The sequence below is a fragment of the Argopecten irradians genome, chromosome 5 (assembly GCF_041381155.1).
Source record: "Argopecten irradians isolate NY chromosome 5, Ai_NY, whole genome shotgun sequence".
Classification (NCBI taxonomy): Eukaryota; Metazoa; Mollusca; class Bivalvia; order Pectinida; family Pectinidae; genus Argopecten; species Argopecten irradians.
This window is the reverse complement of record NC_091138.1, coordinates 17,300,742-17,323,194: the sequence shown is the minus strand read 5'-3', so window position 1 is coordinate 17,323,194 and position 22,453 is coordinate 17,300,742. Positions and strand designations below refer to the sequence as shown.

The window sequence follows — 22,453 nt, the reverse complement described above, 5'->3', positions numbered from 1 at the left end:
CTAGTTAGTTCTGTGGTAGTAGTAGTTTCTGGAACAGTTGTGGTTGTCGTAGTTGGTTCTGTAGTAGTAGTAGTTTCTGGAACAGTGGTGGTTGTCGTAGTCGTGGTAGTTGGTTCTGTGGTAGTAGTAGTTTCCGGAACAGTGGTGGTTGTCGTAGTTGGTTCTGTGGTAGTAGTAGTTTCTGGAACAGTTGTGGTTGTCGTAGTTGGTTCTGTGGTAGTAGTAGTTTCCGGAATAGTTGTGGTTGTCGTAGTTGGTTCTGTGGTAGTAGTAGTTTCCGAAACAGTTGTGGTTGTCGTAGTTGTGGTTGTCGTAGTTGGTTCTGTAGTAGTAGTAGTTTCTGGAACAGTGGTGGTTGTCGTAGTTGGTTCTGTGGTAGTAGTAGTTTCTGGAACAGTGGTGGTTGTCGTAGTTGGTTCTGTGGTAGTAGTAGTTTCTGGAATAGTTGTGGTTGTCGTAGTTGGTTCTGTAGTAGTAGTAGTTTCCGGAACAGTGGTGGTTGTCGTAGTTGGTTCTGTGGTAGTAGTAGTTTCTGGAATAGTGGTGGTTGTCGTAGTTGGTTCTGTGGTAGTAGTAGTTTCCGGAACAGTTGTGGTCGTAGTTAGTTCTGTGGAAGTAGTAGTTGTTTCCGGACTTGTGGTAGTAGTTAGTTCCCGGAATAGTGGTGGTTCGTGGTAGTTTGATCGATGGTAGTGGTGGTGTCGTAGTTTGATCGATGGTCAGTGGTAATGTAGTAGATTCTGGAACAGTTGTAGTTGTCGTAGATGATTCTGTGGTAGTAGTAGTTGGTTCTGTGGTAGTAGTAGTTCCCGGGATAGTGGTGGTTATTGTAGTTTGTTTGATGGTAGTAGTAGTAGGTTCTGTGGTAGAAGCAGTTTCCGGAACAGTGGTGGTTGTCGTAGTTGGTTCTGCGGTAGTAGTAGTTTCTGGAACAGTGGTGGTTGTCGTTGATGGTTCTGTGGTAGTAGTAGTTTCTTGAATAGTTGTGGTTGTCGTAGTTGCTTCTACGGTAGTAGTAGTTTCTGGAACAGTGGTGGTTGTCGTTGATGGTTCTGTGGTAGTAGTAGTTTCTGGAACAGTGGTGGTTGTAGTAGTTGGTTCTGTGGTAGTAGTAGTTCCCGGGATAGTGGTGGTTATTGTAGTTTGTTTGATGGTAGTAGTAGTTGGTTCTGTTGTAGAAGTAGTTTCCGGAACAGTTGTGGTTGTCGTAGTTGGTTCTGTGGTAGAAGTAGTTTCCGGAACAGTTGTCGTTGTCGTAGTTGGTTCTGTAGTAGTAGTAGTTTCTGGAACAGTGGTGGTTGTCGTAGTTGGTTCTGTGGTAGTAGTAGTCTCCGGAACAGTTGTGGTTGTCGTAGTTGGTTCTGTGGTAGTAGTAGTTTCTGGAACAGTTGTGGTTGTCGTAGTTGGTTCTGTGGTAGTAGAAGTCACTGGAATAGTGGTGGTTGTCGTAGTTGGTTCTGTGGTAGTAGTAATTTCTGGAATAGTTTTGGTTGTCGTAGTTGGTTCTGTGGTAGTAGTAGTCTCCGGAATAGCTGTGGTTGTCGTAGTTGGTTCTGTGGTAGTAGTAGTCTCCGGAATAGTTGTGGTTGTCGTAGTTGGTTCTGTGGTAGTAGTAGTCTCTGGAACAGCGGTGGTTGTCGTAGTTGGTTCTGTGGTAGTAGTAGTTTCTGGAACAGTGGTGGTTGTCGTTGTTGGTTCTGTGGTAGTAGTAGTTTCTGGAACAGTGGTGGTTATCGTTGTTGGTTCTGTGGTAGTAGTAGTTTCTGGAACAGTGGTGGTTATCGTTGTTGGTTCTGTAGTAGTAGTAATTTCTGGAATAGTTGTGGTTATCCTAGTTGGTTCTGAGGTAGTCGTAGTCTCTGGAACAGTTGTGGTTGCCGTAGTTGGTTCTGTGGTAGTAGTAGTTTCCGGAACAGTGGTGGTTGTCGTAGTTGGTTCTGTGGTAGTAGTAGTTTCTGGAACAGTGGTGGTTGTCGTAGTTGGTTCTGTAGTAGTAGTAGTTTCTGGAACAGTTGTGGTTGTCGTAGTTGGTTCTGTGGTAGTAGTAGTTTCTGGAACAGTGGTGGTTGTCGTAGTTGGTTCTGTAGTAGTAGTAGTTTCTGGAATAGTTGTGGTTGTCGTAGTTGGTTCTGTAGTAGTAGTAGTTTCTGGAATAGTTGTGGTTGTCGTAGTTGGTTCTGTAGTAGTAGTAGTTTCTTGAATAGTGGTGGTTGTCGTAGTTGGTTCTGTGGTAGTAGTAGTTTCTGGAACAGTTGTGGTTGTCGTAGTTGGTTCTGTGGTAGTAGTAGTTTGTGGAACAGTGTCGGTTGTCGTAGTTGGCTCTGTAGTAGTAGTAGTTTCCGGAACAGTGGTGGTTGTCGTAGTTGTTTCTTTGGTAGTAGTAGTTTCCGGAGCAGTTGTGGTTGTCGTAGTTGGTTCTGTAGTAGTAGTAATTTCTGGAACAGTGGTGGTTGTCGTTGTTGGTTCTGTGGTAGTAGTAGTTTCTGGAACAGTTGTGGTTGTCGTAGTTGGTTCTGTGGTAGTAGTAGTTTCCGGAACAGTTGTGGTTGTCGTAGTTGGTTCTGTAGTAGTAGAAGTTTCCGGAACAGTTGTGGTCGTAGTTAGTTCTGTGGAAGTAGTAGTTGGTTCTGTGGTAGTAGTAGTTCCCGGAATAGTGGTGGTTGTCGTAGTTTGATCGATGGTAGTAGTAGTTGGTTCAATGGTAGTAGTAGTTTCCGGAACAGTTGTGGTTGTCGTAGATGGTTCTGTGGTAGTAGTAGTTGGTTCTGTGGTAGTAGTAGTTTCCGGAACAGTTGTGGTTGTCGTAGTTGGTTCTGTGGTAGTAGTAGTTTCCGGAACAGTTGTGGTTGTCGTAGTTGGTTCTGTGGTAGTAGTAGTTTCCGGAACAGTGGTGGTTGTCGTAGTTGGTTCTGTGGTAGTAGTAGTTTCTGGAACAGTGGTGGTTGTCGTAGTTGGTTCTGTGGTAGTAGTAGTTCCCGGAACAGTGGTGGTTGTCGTTGTTGGTTCTGTGGTAGTAGTAGTTTCCGGAACAGTGGTGGTTGTCGTAGTTGGTTCTGTGGTAGTAGTAGTCTCCGGAATATTTGTGGTTGTCGTAGTTGGTTCTTTGGTAGTAGTAGTTTCTGGAACAGTGGTGGTTGTCGTAGTTGTTTGTGTAGTAGTAGTAGTAGTTTCTGGAACAGTGGTGGTTGTCGTTGTTGGTTCTGTGGTAGTAGTAGTTTCTGGAACAGTGGTGGTTGTCGTTGTTGGTTCTGTGGTAGTAGTAGTTTCCGGAACAGTGGTGGTTGTCGTAGTTGGTTCTGTGGTAGTAGTAGTCTCCGGAATAGTTGTGGTTGTCGTAGTTGGTTCTGTAGTAGTAGTAGTTTCTGGAACAGTTGTGGTTGTCGTAGTTGGTTCTGTAGTAGTAGTAGTTTCTGGAACAGTGGTGGTTGTCGTAGTTGGTTCTGTGGTAGTAGTAGTTTCCGGAACAGTGGTGGTTGTCGTAGTTGGTTCTGTGGTAGTAGTAGTTTCCGGAACAGTTGTGGTTGTCGTAGTTGGTTCTGTGGTAGTAGTAGTCTCCGGAATAGTTGTGGTTGTCGTAGTTGGTTCTGTGGTAGTAGTAGTTTCTGGAACAGTGGTGGTTGTCGTAGTTGGTTCTGTGGTAGTAGTAGTTTCTGGAACAGTGGTGGTTGTCGTTGTTGGTTCTGTGGTAGTAGTAGTTTCTGGAACAGTGGTGGTCGTCGTTGTTGGTTCTGTGGTAGTAGTAGTTTCCGGAACAGTGGTGGTTGTCGTAGTTGGTTCTGTGGTAGTAGTAGTTTCCGGAACAGTTGTGGTTGTCGTAGTTGGTTCTGTAGTAGTAGTAGTTTCCGGAACAGTGGTGGTTGTCGTAGTTGGTTCTGTGGTAGTAGTAGTTTCCGGAATAGTTGTGGTTGTCGTAGTTGGTTCTGTGGTAGTAGTAGTTTCTGGAACAGTGGTGGTTGTCGTAGTTGGTTGTGTAGGTAGTAGTAGTTTCTGGAACAGTGGTGGTTGTCGTTGTTGGTTCTGTGGTAGTAGTAGTTTCTGGAACAGTGGTGGTCGTCGTTGTTGGTTCTGTGGTAGTAGTAGTTTCCGGAACAGTGGTTGTTGTCGTAGTTGGTTCTGTGGTAGTAGTAGTTTCAGGAACAGTTGTGGTTGTCATAGTTTGTTCTGTACTAGTAGTAGCTTCCGGAACAGTGGTGGTTGTCGTAGTTGGTTCTGTGGTAGTAGTAGTTTTTGGAACAGTTGTGGTAGTTGTAGTTGGTTCTGGTGTAGTGTCAGAATTCGGAACAGTGGTGGTTGTCGTAGTTGGTTCTGTGGTAGTAGTAGTTTCCGGAACTGTTGTGGTTGTTGTAGTTGGTTCAATGATGGTAGTTTTAGGTTGTGGTATGGTTGTTGTTTCTGAGATAATTGTAGTCGTCGTTAATGGTACGGATACGGTGGTTGCCTCGGATGTAACTGTCGACGTCATTTCCGTTCCTGGTTCAATCACAGATGAACCTGTAACAAAAAATGAAGAGGTCGTCGTTATCACCACATTCATTTACATCGCCAAATAATAAATGAAACATCATTTTCGTGAAGTGAAATTGATTTGCCTGGGAACCTGATCTCCTTTATCATTTCTTAAGATGGTGAAGGGCACGATTTCTCTTAATCATCACATCCCTAAAGAGAAATGTTATTGTCTTGTTTTCCTGTTCAACCTTGTGTGTATTTACTGAGAGTTTACAGGGATATCTGAGTGATTTTGGCATGACAACCCAAGGCTTGCAGAGGGTTGACAGCCAAAATCTTTCACGAGTGTTGAGATAGCCCTGTCCCTATCTATGTTTGATTCTTTTTCTCCCTACTTAGTATTCCGTTGCTTTCCTGAAAAGATATCTTACACTCATCGAAAGTGCGGATATCCCTGTCAAGGATAAGAGAAACAGAATTAGTATTTTATCCATGGTCGAAAATGTAGGCATTTCTGTTAAATAAGAAAGTGTTTGACCACGCTTGACTTGATCACGTATATAAAACTCGCATTGAACAGTAGGTAAGAAGACACAATTGCGCAAAATTATTATAAATGTTGCTTAAAATAATCATTTGGTATCAATATAATTAATATGTAGACTAATCCAATATTCACGAACGAAAGAACATCTTGCCACTGCATTAATAGAACCTGAGCATTTGACTGCAAGCATACCTTATATTTACGATTAGACGAAAGCTTAAACATTATTATTTGTCTGTTAAGACGTGACCAGATATTAAATTTTACGTACACAAGATCATTGGATATATAGCTATATATTTTAATGAAAGGCACATCAAGCAGTGAATAACTAAATTAATGGATATTCTTCTATATGTTATGATTAAAATATATATACCTTTCGGTGAAATGGACGTAGAATATATCCGAGGGGAAGAATCTACTATTGATATGAGGGTTGTTTGACTGCCAGAAGTGATGGTCGTAGATGTAGTTGTAGGTGTGGTGGTAGGTGTAGTTGTAGGAGTGGTGGTAGGTGTAGTTGTAGGAGTGGTGGTAGGTGTAGTTGTAAGAGTGGTATAAGGTGTAGTTGTAGGAGTGGTGGTAGGTGTAGTTGTAAGAGTGGTATAAGGTGTAGTTGTAGGAGTGGTGGTAGGTGTAGTTGTAAGAGTGGTAGTAGGTGTAGTTGTAGGAGTGGTGATAGGTGTAGTTGTAGAATTGGTGGTAGGTGTAGTTGTACGAGTTGTAGTAGGTGCAGTTGTAGGAGTGGTGGTAGTTGTAGTTGTTGTAGGAGTGGTGGTAGGTGTAGTTGTAGGAGTGGTGGTTGGTGGAGTTGTAGGAGTGGTGGTAGGTGTAGTTGTAGGAGTGGTGGTAGGTGTAGTTGTAGGAGTGGTGGTTGGTGGAGTTGTAGGAGTGGTAATATGTGTAGTTGTAGGAGAGGTGGTAGGTGGATATGTAGGGGTAGTGGTAGGTGTATTTGTAGGGGTATATGTAGGTGTAGTAGTTGTTGGGGATGTGGTAGACGTAGCTGTAGGTTCTGAAGTTGTAGCTGTCAGTATTGTATTTGTAGTGAATTCTGATTTATCAGGCGGTTCTGTATTTGTCGATACTGTGGTTGTTGGTTCAGTAGTTGTAGTTGTCGGTACTGTAGTAGTTGTTGATACTGTAGTTGTTGCCGGTTTTGTAGTTGTAGTTAACGGTTCTGTATTTATAGCTGTCGGCTCTGTAGTTGTAGATATCGGTTCAATAGTTGTAGTTGTCGATGTTGTTATGGCCGGTTCTGTAGTTGTAGGTACTGTAGTTGTAGGAACTGCAGTTGTAGTTCTCTGTACTGTAGTTGTAGTTGTTGGTACTATTGTTGCCGCTGTTGACGGTTTTGTAGTTTTAGTTGTAGGTACAGTAATTGTAGTGGTCGGTTCTGCAATTGTTCTTGGTTCTGTAGGTGCTGTAGTTGTAGTTGATGGTAATGTAGTTGTGGTTGTCGGTACCGTAGTTGTCGATTCTGAAGTTGCAGTTGTCGATAATTTAGTTGTATGTTCTGCAGTTGTTGATGTCGGTTCTATAGTTGAAGTAGTTGTACTTGTCCGCATTGTAGTTGGTTTTGTAGTTGTTGGTTTTGCAGCTGTAGTTGCTGGTACTGTAGTTGTAGTTGTCGGTTCTGTAGTCGTAGTTGTTGGAATTGTAGCTGTAGTTGACTGTACAGCCGTTGTAGTTATTGGTACTGTATTTGTTGGTTCTTTAGTTGTAGTTGTCGGTATTGTAGTTGTAATTGTCAGTTCTGCAGTTTTAGTTGTCGGTATTGTAGTTGTAGTTGTCAGTTCTGTAGTTTTAGTTGTCGGTATTGTAGTTGTCACTTCTTTAGATGTAGTTGTTGTCGGTACTGTAGTTGTAGTAGTTGGTTCTGTTGTTACAGTTGTTGGCTGTGTAGTTTTTGGTTCGGTCGTTGTAGTTTTTGGTTCAGTAGTTGTAGTTGTCGGTTCTGTAGTTGTAGTTGTTGGTTCTGTTATTGCAGTTGTTGGTTCGATAGTTATAATTGTCGGGAAGGAAGTTGTAGTTTTTGTCACTGTAGTTCTCAGGACTGTATTTGTAGTTGTTGGATCTGCAGTTGTAGTTGTTGGTTCTGCAGTTGTAGTTTTCGGCATTGTGGTTGTTGGCACTGCAGTGGAAGCTGTTGGTTCTGTAGTTGCCGGTCCGGTAGTTGTTGTAGTAGGCACTGCACTTGTAGTTATTGGTAGAGCATTTGCAATTGACGTTACTGTAGATGTAGTTGTCGGGACTGTTGATAGATATTCTGTAGTTGTAATTTTCGGTACTGTAGTTGTTGATTCTGTAATTGTAGTTGTCGGTACTGTAGTTGTAGTTGTCGGTTCTGTTATTGAAGTTGTCGGATCTGTTGTTGTAGTTATTGGTTCTGTAGTTGTAGTTGACGGTTCTGCAGTTGTCGTTACTGTAAATGTATTTATTTTTTCATTAGTTGTAGTTGTAGGTATCGGTTCTGTAGTTGTTGTAGTTGTTGATGGTACTGTGATTGTTGTTGGTGGTTCTGTAGTTGTAGTTATTGGTTCTGTAATTGTAGTTATTGGTTCTGTAGTTGTAGTTGTCGATAATGTAGTTATGGTTGCTGTTGTCGGTAATGTAGTTGAAGTTGTCGGTTCTGTAGTTGTAGTTGTCGGTAGTGAAGTTGAAGTTATTGGTTCTGTAGTTGTCGGTACTGTAACTGTAGTTGTCGGTACTTTAGTCGTAGTTGTTGGTACAGTAGTTGTAGTTGTCCTTTCACTAGTCGTTGGATTTGTAGTTGTTGTTGTCGGCACTGTAGTTTTCGGGACTGTAGTTGTATATGGTGGTTCTGTAGTTGTAGTTGCTGGTTCTGTAGTTGTAATTGTCGGTACTATAGTTGTCGGTATTGTAGTTGTTGATGTTGGTAGTGGAGTTGTAGTTATTGGTTCTGTAGTTGTAGTTGTCGGGATAGTAGTTGCAGTTGTCCGTTCTGTAGTTGTTGTTGTTGTGGGTACGGAAGTTGTAGTTGGTGGTTCTGTGGTAGTAGTTTTTGGTTCTGTAGTTGTAGTTATCAGAACTGTAGTTGTAGATTTTGGCAATGTAGTTGTATGTACAGTAGCCGTAGTTGTCGGTACTTCAGTCTTTGTTGTCGGTTCTGTAGTTGTAGTTGTCATTTCACTAGTTGCTGGTTCTGAAGATGTAATTGTCGGTACTATATTTGTCGGTATTGTAAGTGTTGATGTTGGTACTGGAGTTATAGTTGTCGGTATTGTAATTGCAGTTGTCGGTTCTGCTGTTGTAGTTGTTGTCGGTTCTGTTATTGTAGTTGTCGGTACTTGAGTAGTAGTTGTCGGCACAGTAGTTGTAGTTGTCGATATTATAGTTGTAGTTGTCATTTCAGTAGTTGTTGGTTCTGTTGTTGTCGTTGTCGGAACTGTAGTTGACGTTTCTGTAGTTGTAGTTGTCCGCACTGTAGTTGTCGGGACTGTAGTTGTAGTTGCTGGTTTTGTAGTTGTAATTGTCGGTATTGTAGTTGTAAGTGCCGGTTCAGTTGTTGTAAATGTCGGTATTGTAGTTTTAGTTGTCGGCATTGTAGTTGTAAGTGCCGGTTCAGTTGTTGTAGATGTCGGTATTGTAGTTTTAGTTGTCGGTATTGTAGTTGTAAGTGCCGGTTCAGTTGTTGTAGATGTCGGTATTGTAGTTGTTGGTTCTATTGTTGTTGTTATTGGTTTTGTTGTTGTAGTTGTCGGTTTTGTTGTTGTAGTTGTTGTAGTTGTCGGTTCTGTTGTTGCAGTTGTCGGTTCTGTTGTAGTTGTTGTAGTTTCGTTCTGTTGTTGTAGTTGTCGGTATTGTAGTTGATTGCCTGTTCCGTAGTTGTGGTGTTGACGGTTCTGTTGTATAGTTGTTGTTGTTCTGTTGATGTAGTTGTCGGTATTGTAGTTGATGTTGCCTGTTCCGTAGTGTGGTTGTTGACGGTTCGTGTTGTTATAGTTGTTGTATCGGTTCTGTAGTTGTCGGTATTGTAGTGAGTTGCTTCAGTTTGTGTTGACGGTTGTGTTAGTTGTGTTGGTTCGTTGTGTAGTTGTCGGTATTGTAGTTGATGTTGCCTGTTCCGTAGTTGTGGTTGTTGACGGTTCTGTTGTTATAGTTGTTGTTGGTTCTGTTGATGTAGTTGTCGGTATTGTAGTTGATGTTGCCTGTTCCGTAGTTGTGGTTGTTGACGGTTCTGTTGTTATAGTTGTTGTTGGTTCTGTTGATGTAGTTGTCGGTATTGTAGTTGATGTTGCCTGTTCCGTAGTTGTGGTTGTTGACGGTTCTGTTGTTATAGTTGTTGTTGTTCTGTTGATGTAGTTGTCGGTATTGTAGTTGATGTTGCCTGTTCCGTAGTTGTGTTGTTTTCTGTTGTTAGTTGTTGGGTTCTGTGTGTAGTTGTCGTATTGTTGAGTTTCTGTTGTTTAGTTGTCGGTTCTGTTGTTGCAGTTGTCGGTTGGTTCTGTTGATGTAGTTGTCGGTATTGTAGTTGATGTTGCCTGTTCCGTAGTTGTGGTTGTTGACGGTTCTGTTGTTATAGTTGTTGTTGGTTCTGTTGATGTAGTTGTCGGTATTGTAGTTGATGTTGCCTGTTCCGTAGTTGTGGTTGTTGACGGTTCTGTTGTTATAGTTGTTGCTGGTTCTGTTGATGTAGTTGTCGGTATTGTAGTTGATGTTGCCTGTTCCGTAGTTGTGGTTGTTGACGGTTCTGTTGTTATTGTTGTTAATAGTTGAGTTGTAGCTGTCGGCATTGTAGTTGTAGTTTTCGGCATTGTAGTTGTAGTTGTAGGTATTGTAGTTGTAAGTGCCGGTTCAGTTGTTGTAGATGTCGGTACTGTAGTTGTAGTTGTCGGTTCTGTTGTTGAAGTTGTCGGTGCTGTTGGTGTTGTTGTCGGTATTGTAGTTGATGTTGCCTGTTCAGTAGTTGTGGTTGTTGTAGGTTCTGTTGTTGTTGTTGTTGTCGGTTCAGTAGTTAGAGTTGTCGGCACTGTAGTTGTAGTTTTCCATGTTGTAGTTGTAAGTGTCGGTTCTGTTGTTGTAGTTGCCGATACCGTAGTTATAGTTGGTGGTTCTTCTGTTGTTGTTGTCTGTTCTGTTGTTGTAGTTGTCGGTGCTGTTGGTGTAGTTGTCGGTATTGTAGTTGATGTTGCCTGTTCAGTAGTTGTGGTTGCTGTTGGTTCTGTTGTGGTAGTTGTCAATACCGTAGTTGTAGTTGTCGGTACTGGAGTTGTAGTTGTCGGTACTGTAGTTGCAGTTGTCGGTTCTGTTGTTGTAATTGTCGATACCGTAGTTTTAGTTGTTGGTTCTGCTGTTGTAGTTGTCGGTTCTGTTGTTGAAGTTGTCGGTGCTGTTGGTGTTGTTGTCGGTATCGTAGTTGATGTTGCCTGTTCAGTAGTTGTGGTTGTTGTAGGTTCTGTTGTGGTTGTTGTTGTCGGTTCAGTAGTTAGAGTTGTCGGCACTGTAGTTGAAGTTTTCCATGTTGTAGTTGTAAGTGTCGGTTCTGTTGTTGTAGTTGTCGGTACTGGAGTTGTAAATGTCGGTACTGTAGTTGTAGTTGTCGGTACTTGAGTTTTAGTTGTCCGCAATTGAGTTGTAGCTGTCGGTATTGTAGTTGTAGTTTTCGGTTCTGTTGTCGTAGTTGTTGGTACTATAGTTATAGTTGTTGGTTCTGTTGTTGTAGTTGTCGGTATTGGAGTTGTAGTTGTCGGCATTTTAGTTGTAGTTGTCGGTATTGTAGTTGTAGTTTTCGGTTCTGTTGTTGTAGTTGTCGGTTCTGTTGCTGTACTTGTAGGTACTATAGTTGTAGTTGTTGGTTCTGTTGTTGTAGTTGTAGGTACTATAGTTATAGTTGTTGGTTCTGTAGTTGTAGTTGTCGGTACTGGAGCTGTAGTTGACGGCATTTTAGTTTTAGTTGCCCGTATTGTAGTTGTAGTTGTCGGTACTGTAGTTGTAGTTTTCGGTTCTGTTGTTGCAGTTTTCAGTTCTGTTGTTGTAGTTGTCGGTACTGTAGTTGTAGTTTTCGGTTCTGTTGTTGCAGTTTTCAGTTCTGTTGTTGTAGTTGTCGGTTCTGTTGATGTCGGTTCTGTTGTTGAAGTTGTCAGTTCTGTAGTTGTAATTTTCGGTTCTGTTCTTGTAGTTGTCGGTTCAGTTGTTGTAGTTGTCGGCATTGTAGTTGTAGTTGTCGGTTCAGTTGTTGTAGCTGTAGTTGTCGGTTCAGTTGTTGTAGTAGTCGGCACTGTAGTTGTAGTTGTCGGTTCAGTTGTTGTAGTAGTCGGCACTGTAGTTGTAGTTGTCGGTTCAGTTGTTGTAGTAGTCGGTACAGTAGATGTAGCTGACTTTGTCGGTTCCGTAGTTTTGATTGTTATCGGTTCAGTTGTAGTAGTTGTTGTCGGCACTGTAGTTGTAGTTGTCGGTTCAGTTGTTGCAGTAGTTGGCACTGTAGATTTAGCTGTCGGTTCAGTTGTTGTTGGTGTCGGTTCAGTTGTTGTCGTTGTCGGCATTGTAGTTGTAGTTGTCGGTGCTGTTGTTGTAGTTGTCGGTTCAGTTGTTGTAGATGTCGGCATTGTAGTTGTAGTTGTCGGTTCAATTGTTGTAGTTGTCGGCACTGTAGCTGTAGTTGTCGGTTCTGTTGTAGTTGTCGGTTCAGTTGTTGTAGTTGTCGGCACTGAAGTTGTCGGTTCAGTTGTTGTATTTGTCGGTTCTTTTGTTGCAGTTGTCGGCACTGTAGTTGTAGTTTTCGGTTCTGTTGTTGTAGTTGTCGGTTCTCTTGTTGTAGTTGTCGGTATTGTAGCTGACTTTGTCGGTTCCGTAATTTTGATTGTTATCGGTTCAGTTGTAGTAGTTGTTGTCGGTTCCGTTGTTGTTGTTGTCGGTACTGTAGTTGTAGTTGTCGATTCTATGGCTGTTGTTGTCGGTTCAATGGCTGTTGTTGTCGGTTCAGTTGTTGTAGTTACCGGTTCTGTTGTTGTAGTTGTTGGTACTGTAGTTGTAGTTGTCAGTTCTGTAGTTGTAGTTTGTTGTTCTGAAGTTGAAATTGGTTGTTCTGTAGTTGTAGTTATTGGTTCTGTAGTTGAAGTTGTCGGCATTGTAGTTGTAGTTGGCGGTTCTGTTGTTGAAGTTGTCGGCATTGTAGTTGTAGTTGTCGGTACTGTAGTTGTTGGTTCTGTAGTTGTATTAATTTGTTCTGTAGTTGTAGTTGTAGGTTCTTTAGATGTAGTTCTTGTCGGTACTGTAGTTGTAGATGGTGGTTCTGCTGTTGTAGTTGTTGGTTCTGAAGTTGTAGTTGTCGGTACTTTAGTTGTAGATTTTGGCACTTTAGATGTTGTTGTCGGTACTGTTGCTGCTGTTGTTGATATTGTTGTTGTTGATGCTGTTGTCGGTAATGTAATTGAAGTTGTCCGTTCTGTAGTTGTAGTTGTTAGTTTTGTAGCTTTAGTTGTCGATAGTGAAGTTGACATTATTGGTTCTGTAGCTATTGTTGTCGTTAATGTAGCTGCAGTTGTCGGTACTGTAGCTGTAGTTGTCGGTAATGTAGTTGTAGTTGTCGGTAATGTAGTTGTAGTTGTCGGTACTGTAGCTGTAGTTGTCGGTAATGTAGCTGTATTTGTCGGTACTGTAGCTGTAGTTGTCGGTACTCTAAATGTAGTTGTCGGTACTGTAGCTGTAGTCGTCGGTACTGTAGTTGTAGTTGTCGGTAATGTAGTGGTAGTTGTCGGTACTGTAGCTGTAGTTGTCGGTACTGTAGCTGTAGTTGTCGGTACTGTAGCTGTAGTTGTCGGTAATGTAGTGGTAGTTGTCGGTACTGTTGCTGTTGTTGTCGGTACTGTAGTTGTAGTTGTCGGTACTGTAGCTGTAGTTGTCGGTACTGTAGTTGTAGTTGTCGGTACTGTAGTTGTAGTTGTCGGTATGTAGTTGTAGTTGTCGGTATGTAGTTGTAGTTGTCGGTACTGTAGTTGTAGTTGTCGTAGTAGTTAGTTGTCGGTAATGTAGTTTTAGTTGTGTCGGTAATGTAGTTGTAGTTGTCGGTACTGTAGCTGTAGTTGTCGGTACTGTAGCTGTAGTTGTCGGTGCTGTAGCTGTAGTAGCTTGTTGTCGGTACTGTAGTTGTAGTTAGTTGTCGGTACTGTAGTTGTAGTTGTCGGTACTGTAGTTGTAGTTGTCGGTACTGTAGTTGTAGTTGTCGGTACTGTAGTTGTAGTTGTCGGTAATGTAGCTGTAGTTGTCGGTAATGTAGCTGTAGTTGTCGGTAATGTAGCTGTAGTTGTCGATACTGTAGTTGTCGGTAATGTAGTTGTAGTTATCGGTAATGTAGCTGTAGTTGTCGGTACTGTAGTTGTAGTTGTCGGTACTGTAGTTGTAGTTGTCGGTACTGTAGTTGTAGTTGTCGGTAATGTAGCTGTAGTTGTCGGTACTGTAGTTGTAGTTGTCGGTACTGTAGTTGTAGTTGTCGGTACTGTAGTTGTAGTTGTCGGTAATGTAGCTGTAGTTGTCGGTAATGTAACTGTAGTTGTCGGTAATGAAGCTGTAGTCGTCGGTAATGTAGCTGTAGTTATCCTTTTACTAGTTGTTGGTTCTGTAGTTATACTTTCTGAACTTAGAAATATAGATTCTATAGATGTAGTTTCAGATATTGTCACATCCGTAGTTAAAGTTGACGGTTCTGTAGTTATTGATTCTGTTGTTGACGGTTCACTTATCATTGATTGTATAGCTGATGATGTTGTGGATTCAACAGTTGTCGGTTCTTTCGTTGTTGTAGTTGTTTTTGATGATTCTGAAGTAATGGTTGGAGTGGTAAATGATATTTGGTTCGTTGTTTTTGGTTCGGTAGTCGTTGTTTCTTTGGTTGTAGATGCTGGTTTTGTAGTCGCTTCTGCTGCCACGGGTGTAGACGATGTAGACCCTGCTTGTGTTGAAGTTGAAGGATTCGATGTATCTATTGGTGTTGTGGTGACAGTTGACCCAGTACTAGCCACACTATCCACTGTCGTTGTTGTATCGCCTACTTGTCCTTCGGATTAAAAGAAACGAAAAGAAATCAATCGAGAAGTCTAAAATTCTCTTTAAAATTTAATGTTTCGGCTTTGAATAAGGATAGGATGAGGACAGAAATACTGAGAAGAGAAAAAAGATATAAACTAGGTGTTTTGAAATCTACACAAAGAGGAAAATGTGCAATCTAGAAACAAGTTAACAAAAAACGTTTCATTTTTGATCGATTGATTTCTTTGTCATTTCTTCTTGTTTCGAAGTATCGGGTGTTGTCGATAAAGGAAGTACCATACATTCAGTAGTGTGTTGTATATAAAGTATATAAAGTGTGTTGTATATAAAGTATATAGTGTGTTGTATATAAAGTATATAAAGTGTGTTGTATATAAAGTGTGTTGTATATAAAGTATATAAAGTGTGTTGTATATAAAGTGTGTTGTATATAAAGTGTGTTGTATATAAAGTATATAAAGTGTGTTGTATATAAAGTATATAAAGTGTGTTGTATATAAAGTGTGTTGTATATAAAGTATATAAAGTGGTGTTGTATATAAAGTGTGTTGTATATAAAGTGTGTTGTATATAAAGTGTGTTGTATATAAAGTATATAAAGTGGTGTTGTATATAAAGTGTGTTGTATATAAAGTATATAAAGTGTGTTGTATATAAAGTGTGTTGTATATAAAGTATATAAAGTGGTGTTGTATATAAAATGTGTTGTATATAAAGTATATAAAGTGGTGTTGTATATAAAGTGTGTTGTATATAAAGTATATAAAGTGGTGTTGTATATAAAGTGTGTTGTATATAAAGTATATAAAGTGGTGTTGTATATAAAGTGTGTTGTATATAAAGTATATAAAGTGTGTTGTATATAAAGTGTGTTGTATATAAAGTATATAAAGTGGTGTTGTATATAAAGTGTGTTGTATATAAAGTATATAAAGTGTCTTGTATATAAAGTTTATAAAGTGTGTTGTATATAAAGTATATAAAGTGTGTTGTATATAAAAAGTGTTGTATATAAAGTGTGTTGTATATAAAGTATATAAAGTGTGTTGTATATAAAGTATATAAAGTGTGTTGTATACAAAGTATATAAAGTGTATTGTATATAAAGTGTGTTGAATATCAAGTGTGTTGTATATAAAGCCTGTTGTATATAAAGTATATAAAGTGTGTTGTATACAAAGTATATAAAGTGTATTGTATATAAAGTGTGTTGTATATCAAGTGTGTTGTATATAAAGAGTCTGTTGTATATAAAGTCTATAAAGTGTGTTGTACATAAAGTGTATTTTATATAAAGTATATTAAGTGTGTTGTATGTAAAGTATATTACAAATGTAAGTGTGTTGTATATAAAGTATATTAAGTGTGTTATATATAAAGTATATAAAGTGTGTTGTATATAAAGTATATAAAGTGTATTGTTTATAAAGTATATAAAGTGTGTTGTATATAAGTATATAATGTGTGTTGTATATAAAGTATATAAAGTGTATTGTTTATAAAGTATATAAAGTGTGTTGTATATAAAGTATATAAAGTGTATTGTTTATAAAGTATATAAAGTGTGTTGTATATAAAGTATATAAAGTGTAATGTTTATAAAGTATATTAAGTGTGTTGTATGTAAAGTATATTACAAATGTAAGTGTGTTGTATATAAAGTATATAAAGTGTGTTGTATATAAAGTATATAAAGTGTATTGTTTATAAAGTATATAAAGTGTGTTGTATATAAGTATATAAAATTGTGTTGTATATAAAGTATATTGTATATAAAGTGTGTTGTATGTAAAGTATATAAAGTGTGTTGTATATAAGTATATAAAGTGTGTTGTATATAAAGTATATTGTATATAAAGTGTGTTGTATATAAAGTATATAAAGTGTGTTGTATATAAAGTATATAAAGTGTGTTGTATATAAAGTATATAAAGTATATTGTATATAAAGTGTGTTGTATATAAAGTATATAAAGTGTGTTGTATATAAAGTATATAAAGTGTGTTGTATATAAAGTATATAAAGTGTGTTGTACATAAAGTGTATTGTATATAAAGTGTGTTGTATATAAGTATATAAAGTGTGTTGTATATAAAGTATATTGTATATAAAGTGTGTTGTATATAAAGTTTATAAAGTGTGTTGTATATAAAGTATATAAAGTGTGTTGTATATAAAGTGTGTTGTGCATAAGTGTATTGTATATAAAGTGTGTTGTATATAAGTATATAAAGTGTGTCGTATATAAAGTATATAAAGTGTGTTGTATATAAAGTATATTGTATATTAAGTGTATTGTATATAAAGTATATAAAGTGTGTTGTATATAAAGTGTGTTGTATGTAAAGTATATAAAGTGTGTTGTATATAAAGTGTGTTGTATATAAAGTTTATAAAGTATATTGTATATAAAGTGTGTTGTATATAAAGTATATAAAGTGTGTTGTATATAAAGTATATAAAGTGTGTTGTATATAAAGTATATAAAGTGTGTTGTACATAAAGTGTATTGTATATAAAGTGTGTTGTATATAAGTATATAAAGTGTGTTGTATATAAAGTATATTGTATATAAAGTGTGTTGTATATAAAGTATATAAAGTGTGTTGTATATAAATTATATAAAGTGTGTTGTATATAAAGTGTGTTGTGCATAATTGTATTGTATATAAAGTGTGTTGTATATAAGTATATAAAGTGTGTCGTATATAAAGTATATAAAGTGTGTTGTATATAAAGTGTGTTGTATGTAAAGTATATAAAGTGTGTTGTATATAAAGTGTGTTGTATGTAAAGTATATAAAGTGTGTTGTATATAAAGTATATAAAGTGTGTTGTATATAAAGTATATAAAGTGTGTTGTACATAAAGTGTATTGTATATAAAGTGTGTTGTATATAAAGTATATAAAGTGTGTTGTACATAAAGTGTATTGTATATAAAGTGTGTTGTATATAAGTATATAAAGTGTGTTGTACATAAAGTGTATTGTATATAAAGTGTGTTGTATATAAAGTATATAAAGTGTGTTGTACATAAAGTGATGTTGTATATAAAGTATATAAAGTGATGTTGTATATAAAGTATATAAAAAGTGTTGTATATAAAGTGTGTTGTATATAAAGTATATAAAGTGATGTTGTATATAAAGTGTGTTGTATGTAAAGTATATAATGTGTGTTGTATATAAAATATGTTGTGATCAACATGTATGCAATGTCTGTTCAATAATGTGTTTTTAGAAACGGTTTTATTGTTCAAATGTGTGTCAAAATAATAAACTTTGACTCCACATTAAGTGACCTATAAACTTTACAGAACATGTGCTACCATTCTTTTATTATATTCATTGTGACTATAGCACGTATTCCGTAAATGAAATACCTTTGATAAGTTAAACTTTACATCCGGTTTACAAAATGACCTAAATGCATATTTTACCTGTGTTTTAATGTGACATGCTAATTGTGCATTCCACAACAATGTGCAAACAACATAACCAGTAAGACCAATGTTTTATTACGTGCGGTAAGAGCTTAAAAAACGAAGTGCGTTAAGTTGTGCAAGGTGATCAATTTTATAAGGATGCGTTCTTGTTAATAACAAGGTGATCAATTCTATAAGGATACGCTCTTGTTAACAACAAGGTGATCAATTTTATAAGGATACGTTCTTGTTAATAACAAGGTGATCGATTCTATAATGATACACTCTTGTTAATAACAAGGTGATCGATTCTATAAGGATACGTTCTTGTTAATAACAAGGTGATCATATCTATAAGGATACGCTCTTGTTAACAACAAGGTGATCAATTTTATAAGGATACGTTCTTGTTAATAACAAGGTGATCGATTCTATAATGATACACTCTTGTTAATAACAAGGTGATCGATTCTATAAGGATACGTTCTTGTTAATAACAAGGTGATCAATTCTATAAGGATACACCCTTGTTAATAACAAGGTGATCGATTCTATAAGGATACGTTCTTGTTAATAACAAGGTGATCGATTCTATAAGGATACGTTCTTGTTAATAACAAGGTGATCAATTCTATAAGGATACACTCTTGTTAATAACAAGGTGATCGATTCTATAAGGATACACCCTTGTTAATAACAAGGTGATCAATTCTATAAGGATACGTTCTTGTTCAAGGTGATCAATTCTATAAGGATACACTCATGTTAATAACAAGGTGATCGATTCTATAAGGATACGCTCTTGTTAATAACAAGGTGATCAATTCTATAAGGATACACTCTTGTTCATAACAAGGTGATCAATTCTATAAGGATACACTCTTGTTCATAACAAGGTGATCAATTCTATAAGGATACACTCTTGTTAACAAGGTGATCGATTTTATAAGGATACACTCTTGTTCATAACAAGGTGATCAATTCTATAAGAATACGCTCTTGTTAATAACAAGATGATCAATTCTATAAGGATACGTTCTTGTTAATAACAAGGTGATCAATTCTATAAGGATACACCCTTGTTAATAACAAGGTGATCGATTCTATAAGGATACGTTCTTGTTAATAACAAGGTGATCGATTCTATAAGGATACGCTCTTGTTAATAACAAGGTGATCAATTCTATAAGGATACACTCTTGTTAATAACAAGGTGATCGATTCTATAAGGATACACCCTTGTTAATAACAAGGTGATCAATTCTATAAGGATACGTTCTTGTTCAAGGTGATCAATTCTATAAGGATACACTCATGTTAATAACAAGGTGATCAATTCTATAAGGATACACTCATGTTAATAACAAGGTGATCAATTCTATAAGGATACGCTTTTGTTAACAACAAGGTGATCAATTCTATAAGGATACGCTTTTGTTAACAACAAGGTGATCAATTCTATAAGGATACACTCTTGTTCATAACAAGGTGATCAATTCTATAAGGATACACTCTTGTTAACAACAAGGTGATCGATTTTATAAGGATACACTCTTATTCATAACAAGGTGATCAATTCTATAAGAATACGCTCTTGTTAATAACAAGATGATCAATTCTATAAGGATACGTTTTTGTTAATTACATTTTTGTTGCCATTTCATTAACATTGTTCTGATTTTCATTTTAGACGTACTAAAATCCCATCACGTTTTTGGTACTTTATCAATTAAATATATAGGTGATTTTGAGAACCTTATTAACATTATGTTAGTACCATGCTCTGTGCTAAACAATACTTCAGTGCTAAAGACATGTATTGATATTTTGATTCTCAAACCCATGATTCAGTTACAGATGTCAGTGCATGTTACTAACGATCTAAAGACATCGATAGCATTGATAAATTATTCCGGGTCATGTGATCTGGACGTAAATGATGAGCAATTGTCACTGTTCAAAGCAGACGACACTGCGTAACATCAATAAATATTCTATGGCATACATATATATGATTTAAAATAGATGCAAATTATCCAAAATACTTCAAAATAACTGTTTTATGATCTACCGTCCGGTTACTTCGATAACGATGTGTCCATCTGATAGTGGACCACAGAAGACATATATGGATATGTGTTGATATGTGTGGGCTACCTTGGTACCAACCAGCACGATACCGTCGAACAATGACTACGGTTATCGTTATACCCGGAGACAATCGAGGTATCATTATCTTATCACTTCGATCTTCGCCCAAGAATTGTGACTTTTTCTCACACCTCAATCACCAAAAAGGCCGATATCTTTTAAAAGTGTTCACTTTTGCAATTCTGTGTACAGTAACGTTTTCTCTTAACAGTTTTCAGATAGTGATTTTCAAAAGGGCAAAGCGAACTTTGATTATGCACAGTTCTCTTTCAACGGTTCATGACTGTCATTCATCGGTTCATGACTGTCTAAGGACAACATTTCAATGTTTGTTCTTATATTGAATAAGCATTTTACATAATATATCATCTAATTTCCTTAAATGCCTTGATTTGTTATCATCATCATGAGTGTCGGCATGACAACTGTAAGGTCATAATGATAATGACGTAATGGTAATCGGTTGGCAGACATATTGTCATAAATGCCAGCTGTTGTTGGTAAGGTTACAAAATTAGCTACAGTGCACATTTAAATATAACTAGCAAACAGCAAAAAAATCAAATATCAAGTATGATAGGTTTTTGTGTACTTTATTGCAACAGGTTCATTAAACAATTTAAGCAGTGCTGGAAAAAGCATCCGAATACATCAATAAACTCGACACTAGAATGTACAACATATAACAAGAACACAAAACCAACAGAGAATGTCTTGGCTGGTAATTACACCTTGTGCTTTAAACAATAAATGACAACAATTTGATGATAGAAAATCGGCAGCAACAGGTTAGATAATTTGTTGAGTAATATAAACTTGACCATGGTTTTCTTCCTGGTTGAAATAAAAATGGTTTGTCGCAGACATAGGATGATTAGTCGGTGTCAGCTGGGACAAAATGTATAGGAGCGACAGTTGTGATGATAACATTGCATGCACAAGTGATTTACGTGTAGTTAAAGAGTACCAGAATGGTGACAAATCTGTTACACCAACAGACATATCGGATTCATGCTGGACGCTACCCAAGGTAAAGGCACATAAGTATTCGTCATTCATTATTTTTCTGTTGTTTTTTTCTTCAGGTTTTTCACATTTTTTTCTATGGAGTTTTCTTCCATTTATTTCAAAGGTTATTGTACTTAACTTTTATAGTCAGATAAAGAAGTATCATTTGTTTATACTCTAACAAATTAAAATTTTGTTACTTTGTTTTCCTGAAATTATTCGATATTCTAAAAAAAATGACACGTTCGCTGAGGATGCTGAGGAAAGTGGCGTGTAAAGCATTTACAGGTGTATTTACCGAATTCACGAAATAAAATAATCAATTATGAAAAGACTCATAAAATAAATTTGTAGAAGTTCATCATATTTGAATTATATAGTCAAAAAAACAACGATGACGTATACTTATATCCCTTGACGACTGTTTCTGGTTGTCAGCATTCTGACGGAACACTTTGATTGTCGCAGTGATGCGGTACACCCCACCCCTCGGATTTGATTCCTCGTCTGAACGCGTAATAGTGTTTAAATCGTCTGGCCAAGTTCCACTAATTCCGATTCCCTCCACCCATCATTAAAACCTCTCCACTTAACACTTAGTAAACAAACTATGAGAGTAGTTACTTACAATATGAGGGTGTCAGTGTATTCCATAGTACAGTTGTGGTACATAATTGAGTTTGCAAAAGATAGTTTAATATCATATAACCTTATCTAGAAACTAGACATAACATATTTTTGTTGAAACAAGTTTGGATAAAGGAACTATGTGCTGCGATATTTTGATGTTGTTTATAGCTGTATTTATAACAAGAAGATACAATATTATGTGACAATATTGTAATATATCCATGTGTGAGGATAAAATAATTTATAGAAACAAAATTTAAAATATCCCAAAAAATTATACATCTTAAAAGGAAAATTTAGCATTGCAAACTCAATTATTCCCACAACAACCTTTTGACGATAATTACAATATTTGACTATTATTCACTATAGCGCACACTATAGCGCATTAAGGTAATTTACAACAGTACATTTGAGGGTGTTTACTGCATTATAATTGATTAGACAAAAACTACAATCCGTTTAAAGGCATTTCATATAAGATAAGATTTACTGGTTCATGACTATCTATGTCCTCTATGCCAGACTCGTATAGATACATATTACATAAGTAAAATAAATTAATAATCTATAACACCTTTTACTTCAGTATAATTTGAAGCTACTTACTACAAATACATTTGAGGGCACTGACTCTCTAAGAGTATTTTGCAGTTGAGGGTTTTAACCTCAGTTCATTGATTTTGAGGAGAGTAACCAAGGTACATTACACGAAAACGTTGGAGTATATTTGATGTAATACATGCGGGGATGCTCACAACAGCATTTACAACAGAATATTTTAAGATATTTCAGGGTATACTACAGTACATTTCAGGGACACTTACGACAGTCAATGTGAGGGTATCACCATACTACAGGTGAAAGTACTTACTACAGAGTATTAGACTATTTTTGTGCATTTTTCAATACTACAGCGTACATTTTGTATTTGGGTGTATTTACTAAGTACTGTATGTCTATTAGAGAATAATGGACAGGATATAATTAAGAGGATATTCACCTCAGTATCTTAAAGATGCTCCACCGCCGACAAAGCATAAATGATATTCATTAGTTTAAAATAATTGGTGTTTGATCATGGATATATATGTCTAATTAACACAAAAAAATAATATAAAGTGCTTTATTTCGCCTTTGATGCTTGCGCAATCAGTACTTTCTTCCATATAGGATATCGCTACACGGAATTTTTTCGGGATGCAATTAATTATTTTTCATATTTTTAAC

General features: G+C 37.0%; 1 protein-coding gene across 1 annotated transcript in view; it reads right to left on the bottom strand.

The window, feature by feature from the left end:
* LOC138324293 (mucin-17-like) overlaps positions 1 to 22,453 on the bottom strand; it is a 41,075-nt gene that overhangs the window by 6,925 nt on the left and 11,697 nt on the right. The window contains 6 exon segments of the mRNA XM_069269374.1: positions 36 to 3,963; positions 3,965 to 4,491; positions 5,376 to 8,979; positions 9,082 to 9,393; positions 9,505 to 12,951; positions 13,129 to 14,015. Of these exon segments, the coding sequence (XP_069125475.1) occupies positions 36 to 3,963; positions 3,965 to 4,491; positions 5,376 to 8,979; positions 9,082 to 9,393; positions 9,505 to 12,951; positions 13,129 to 14,015 (12,705 nt within the window).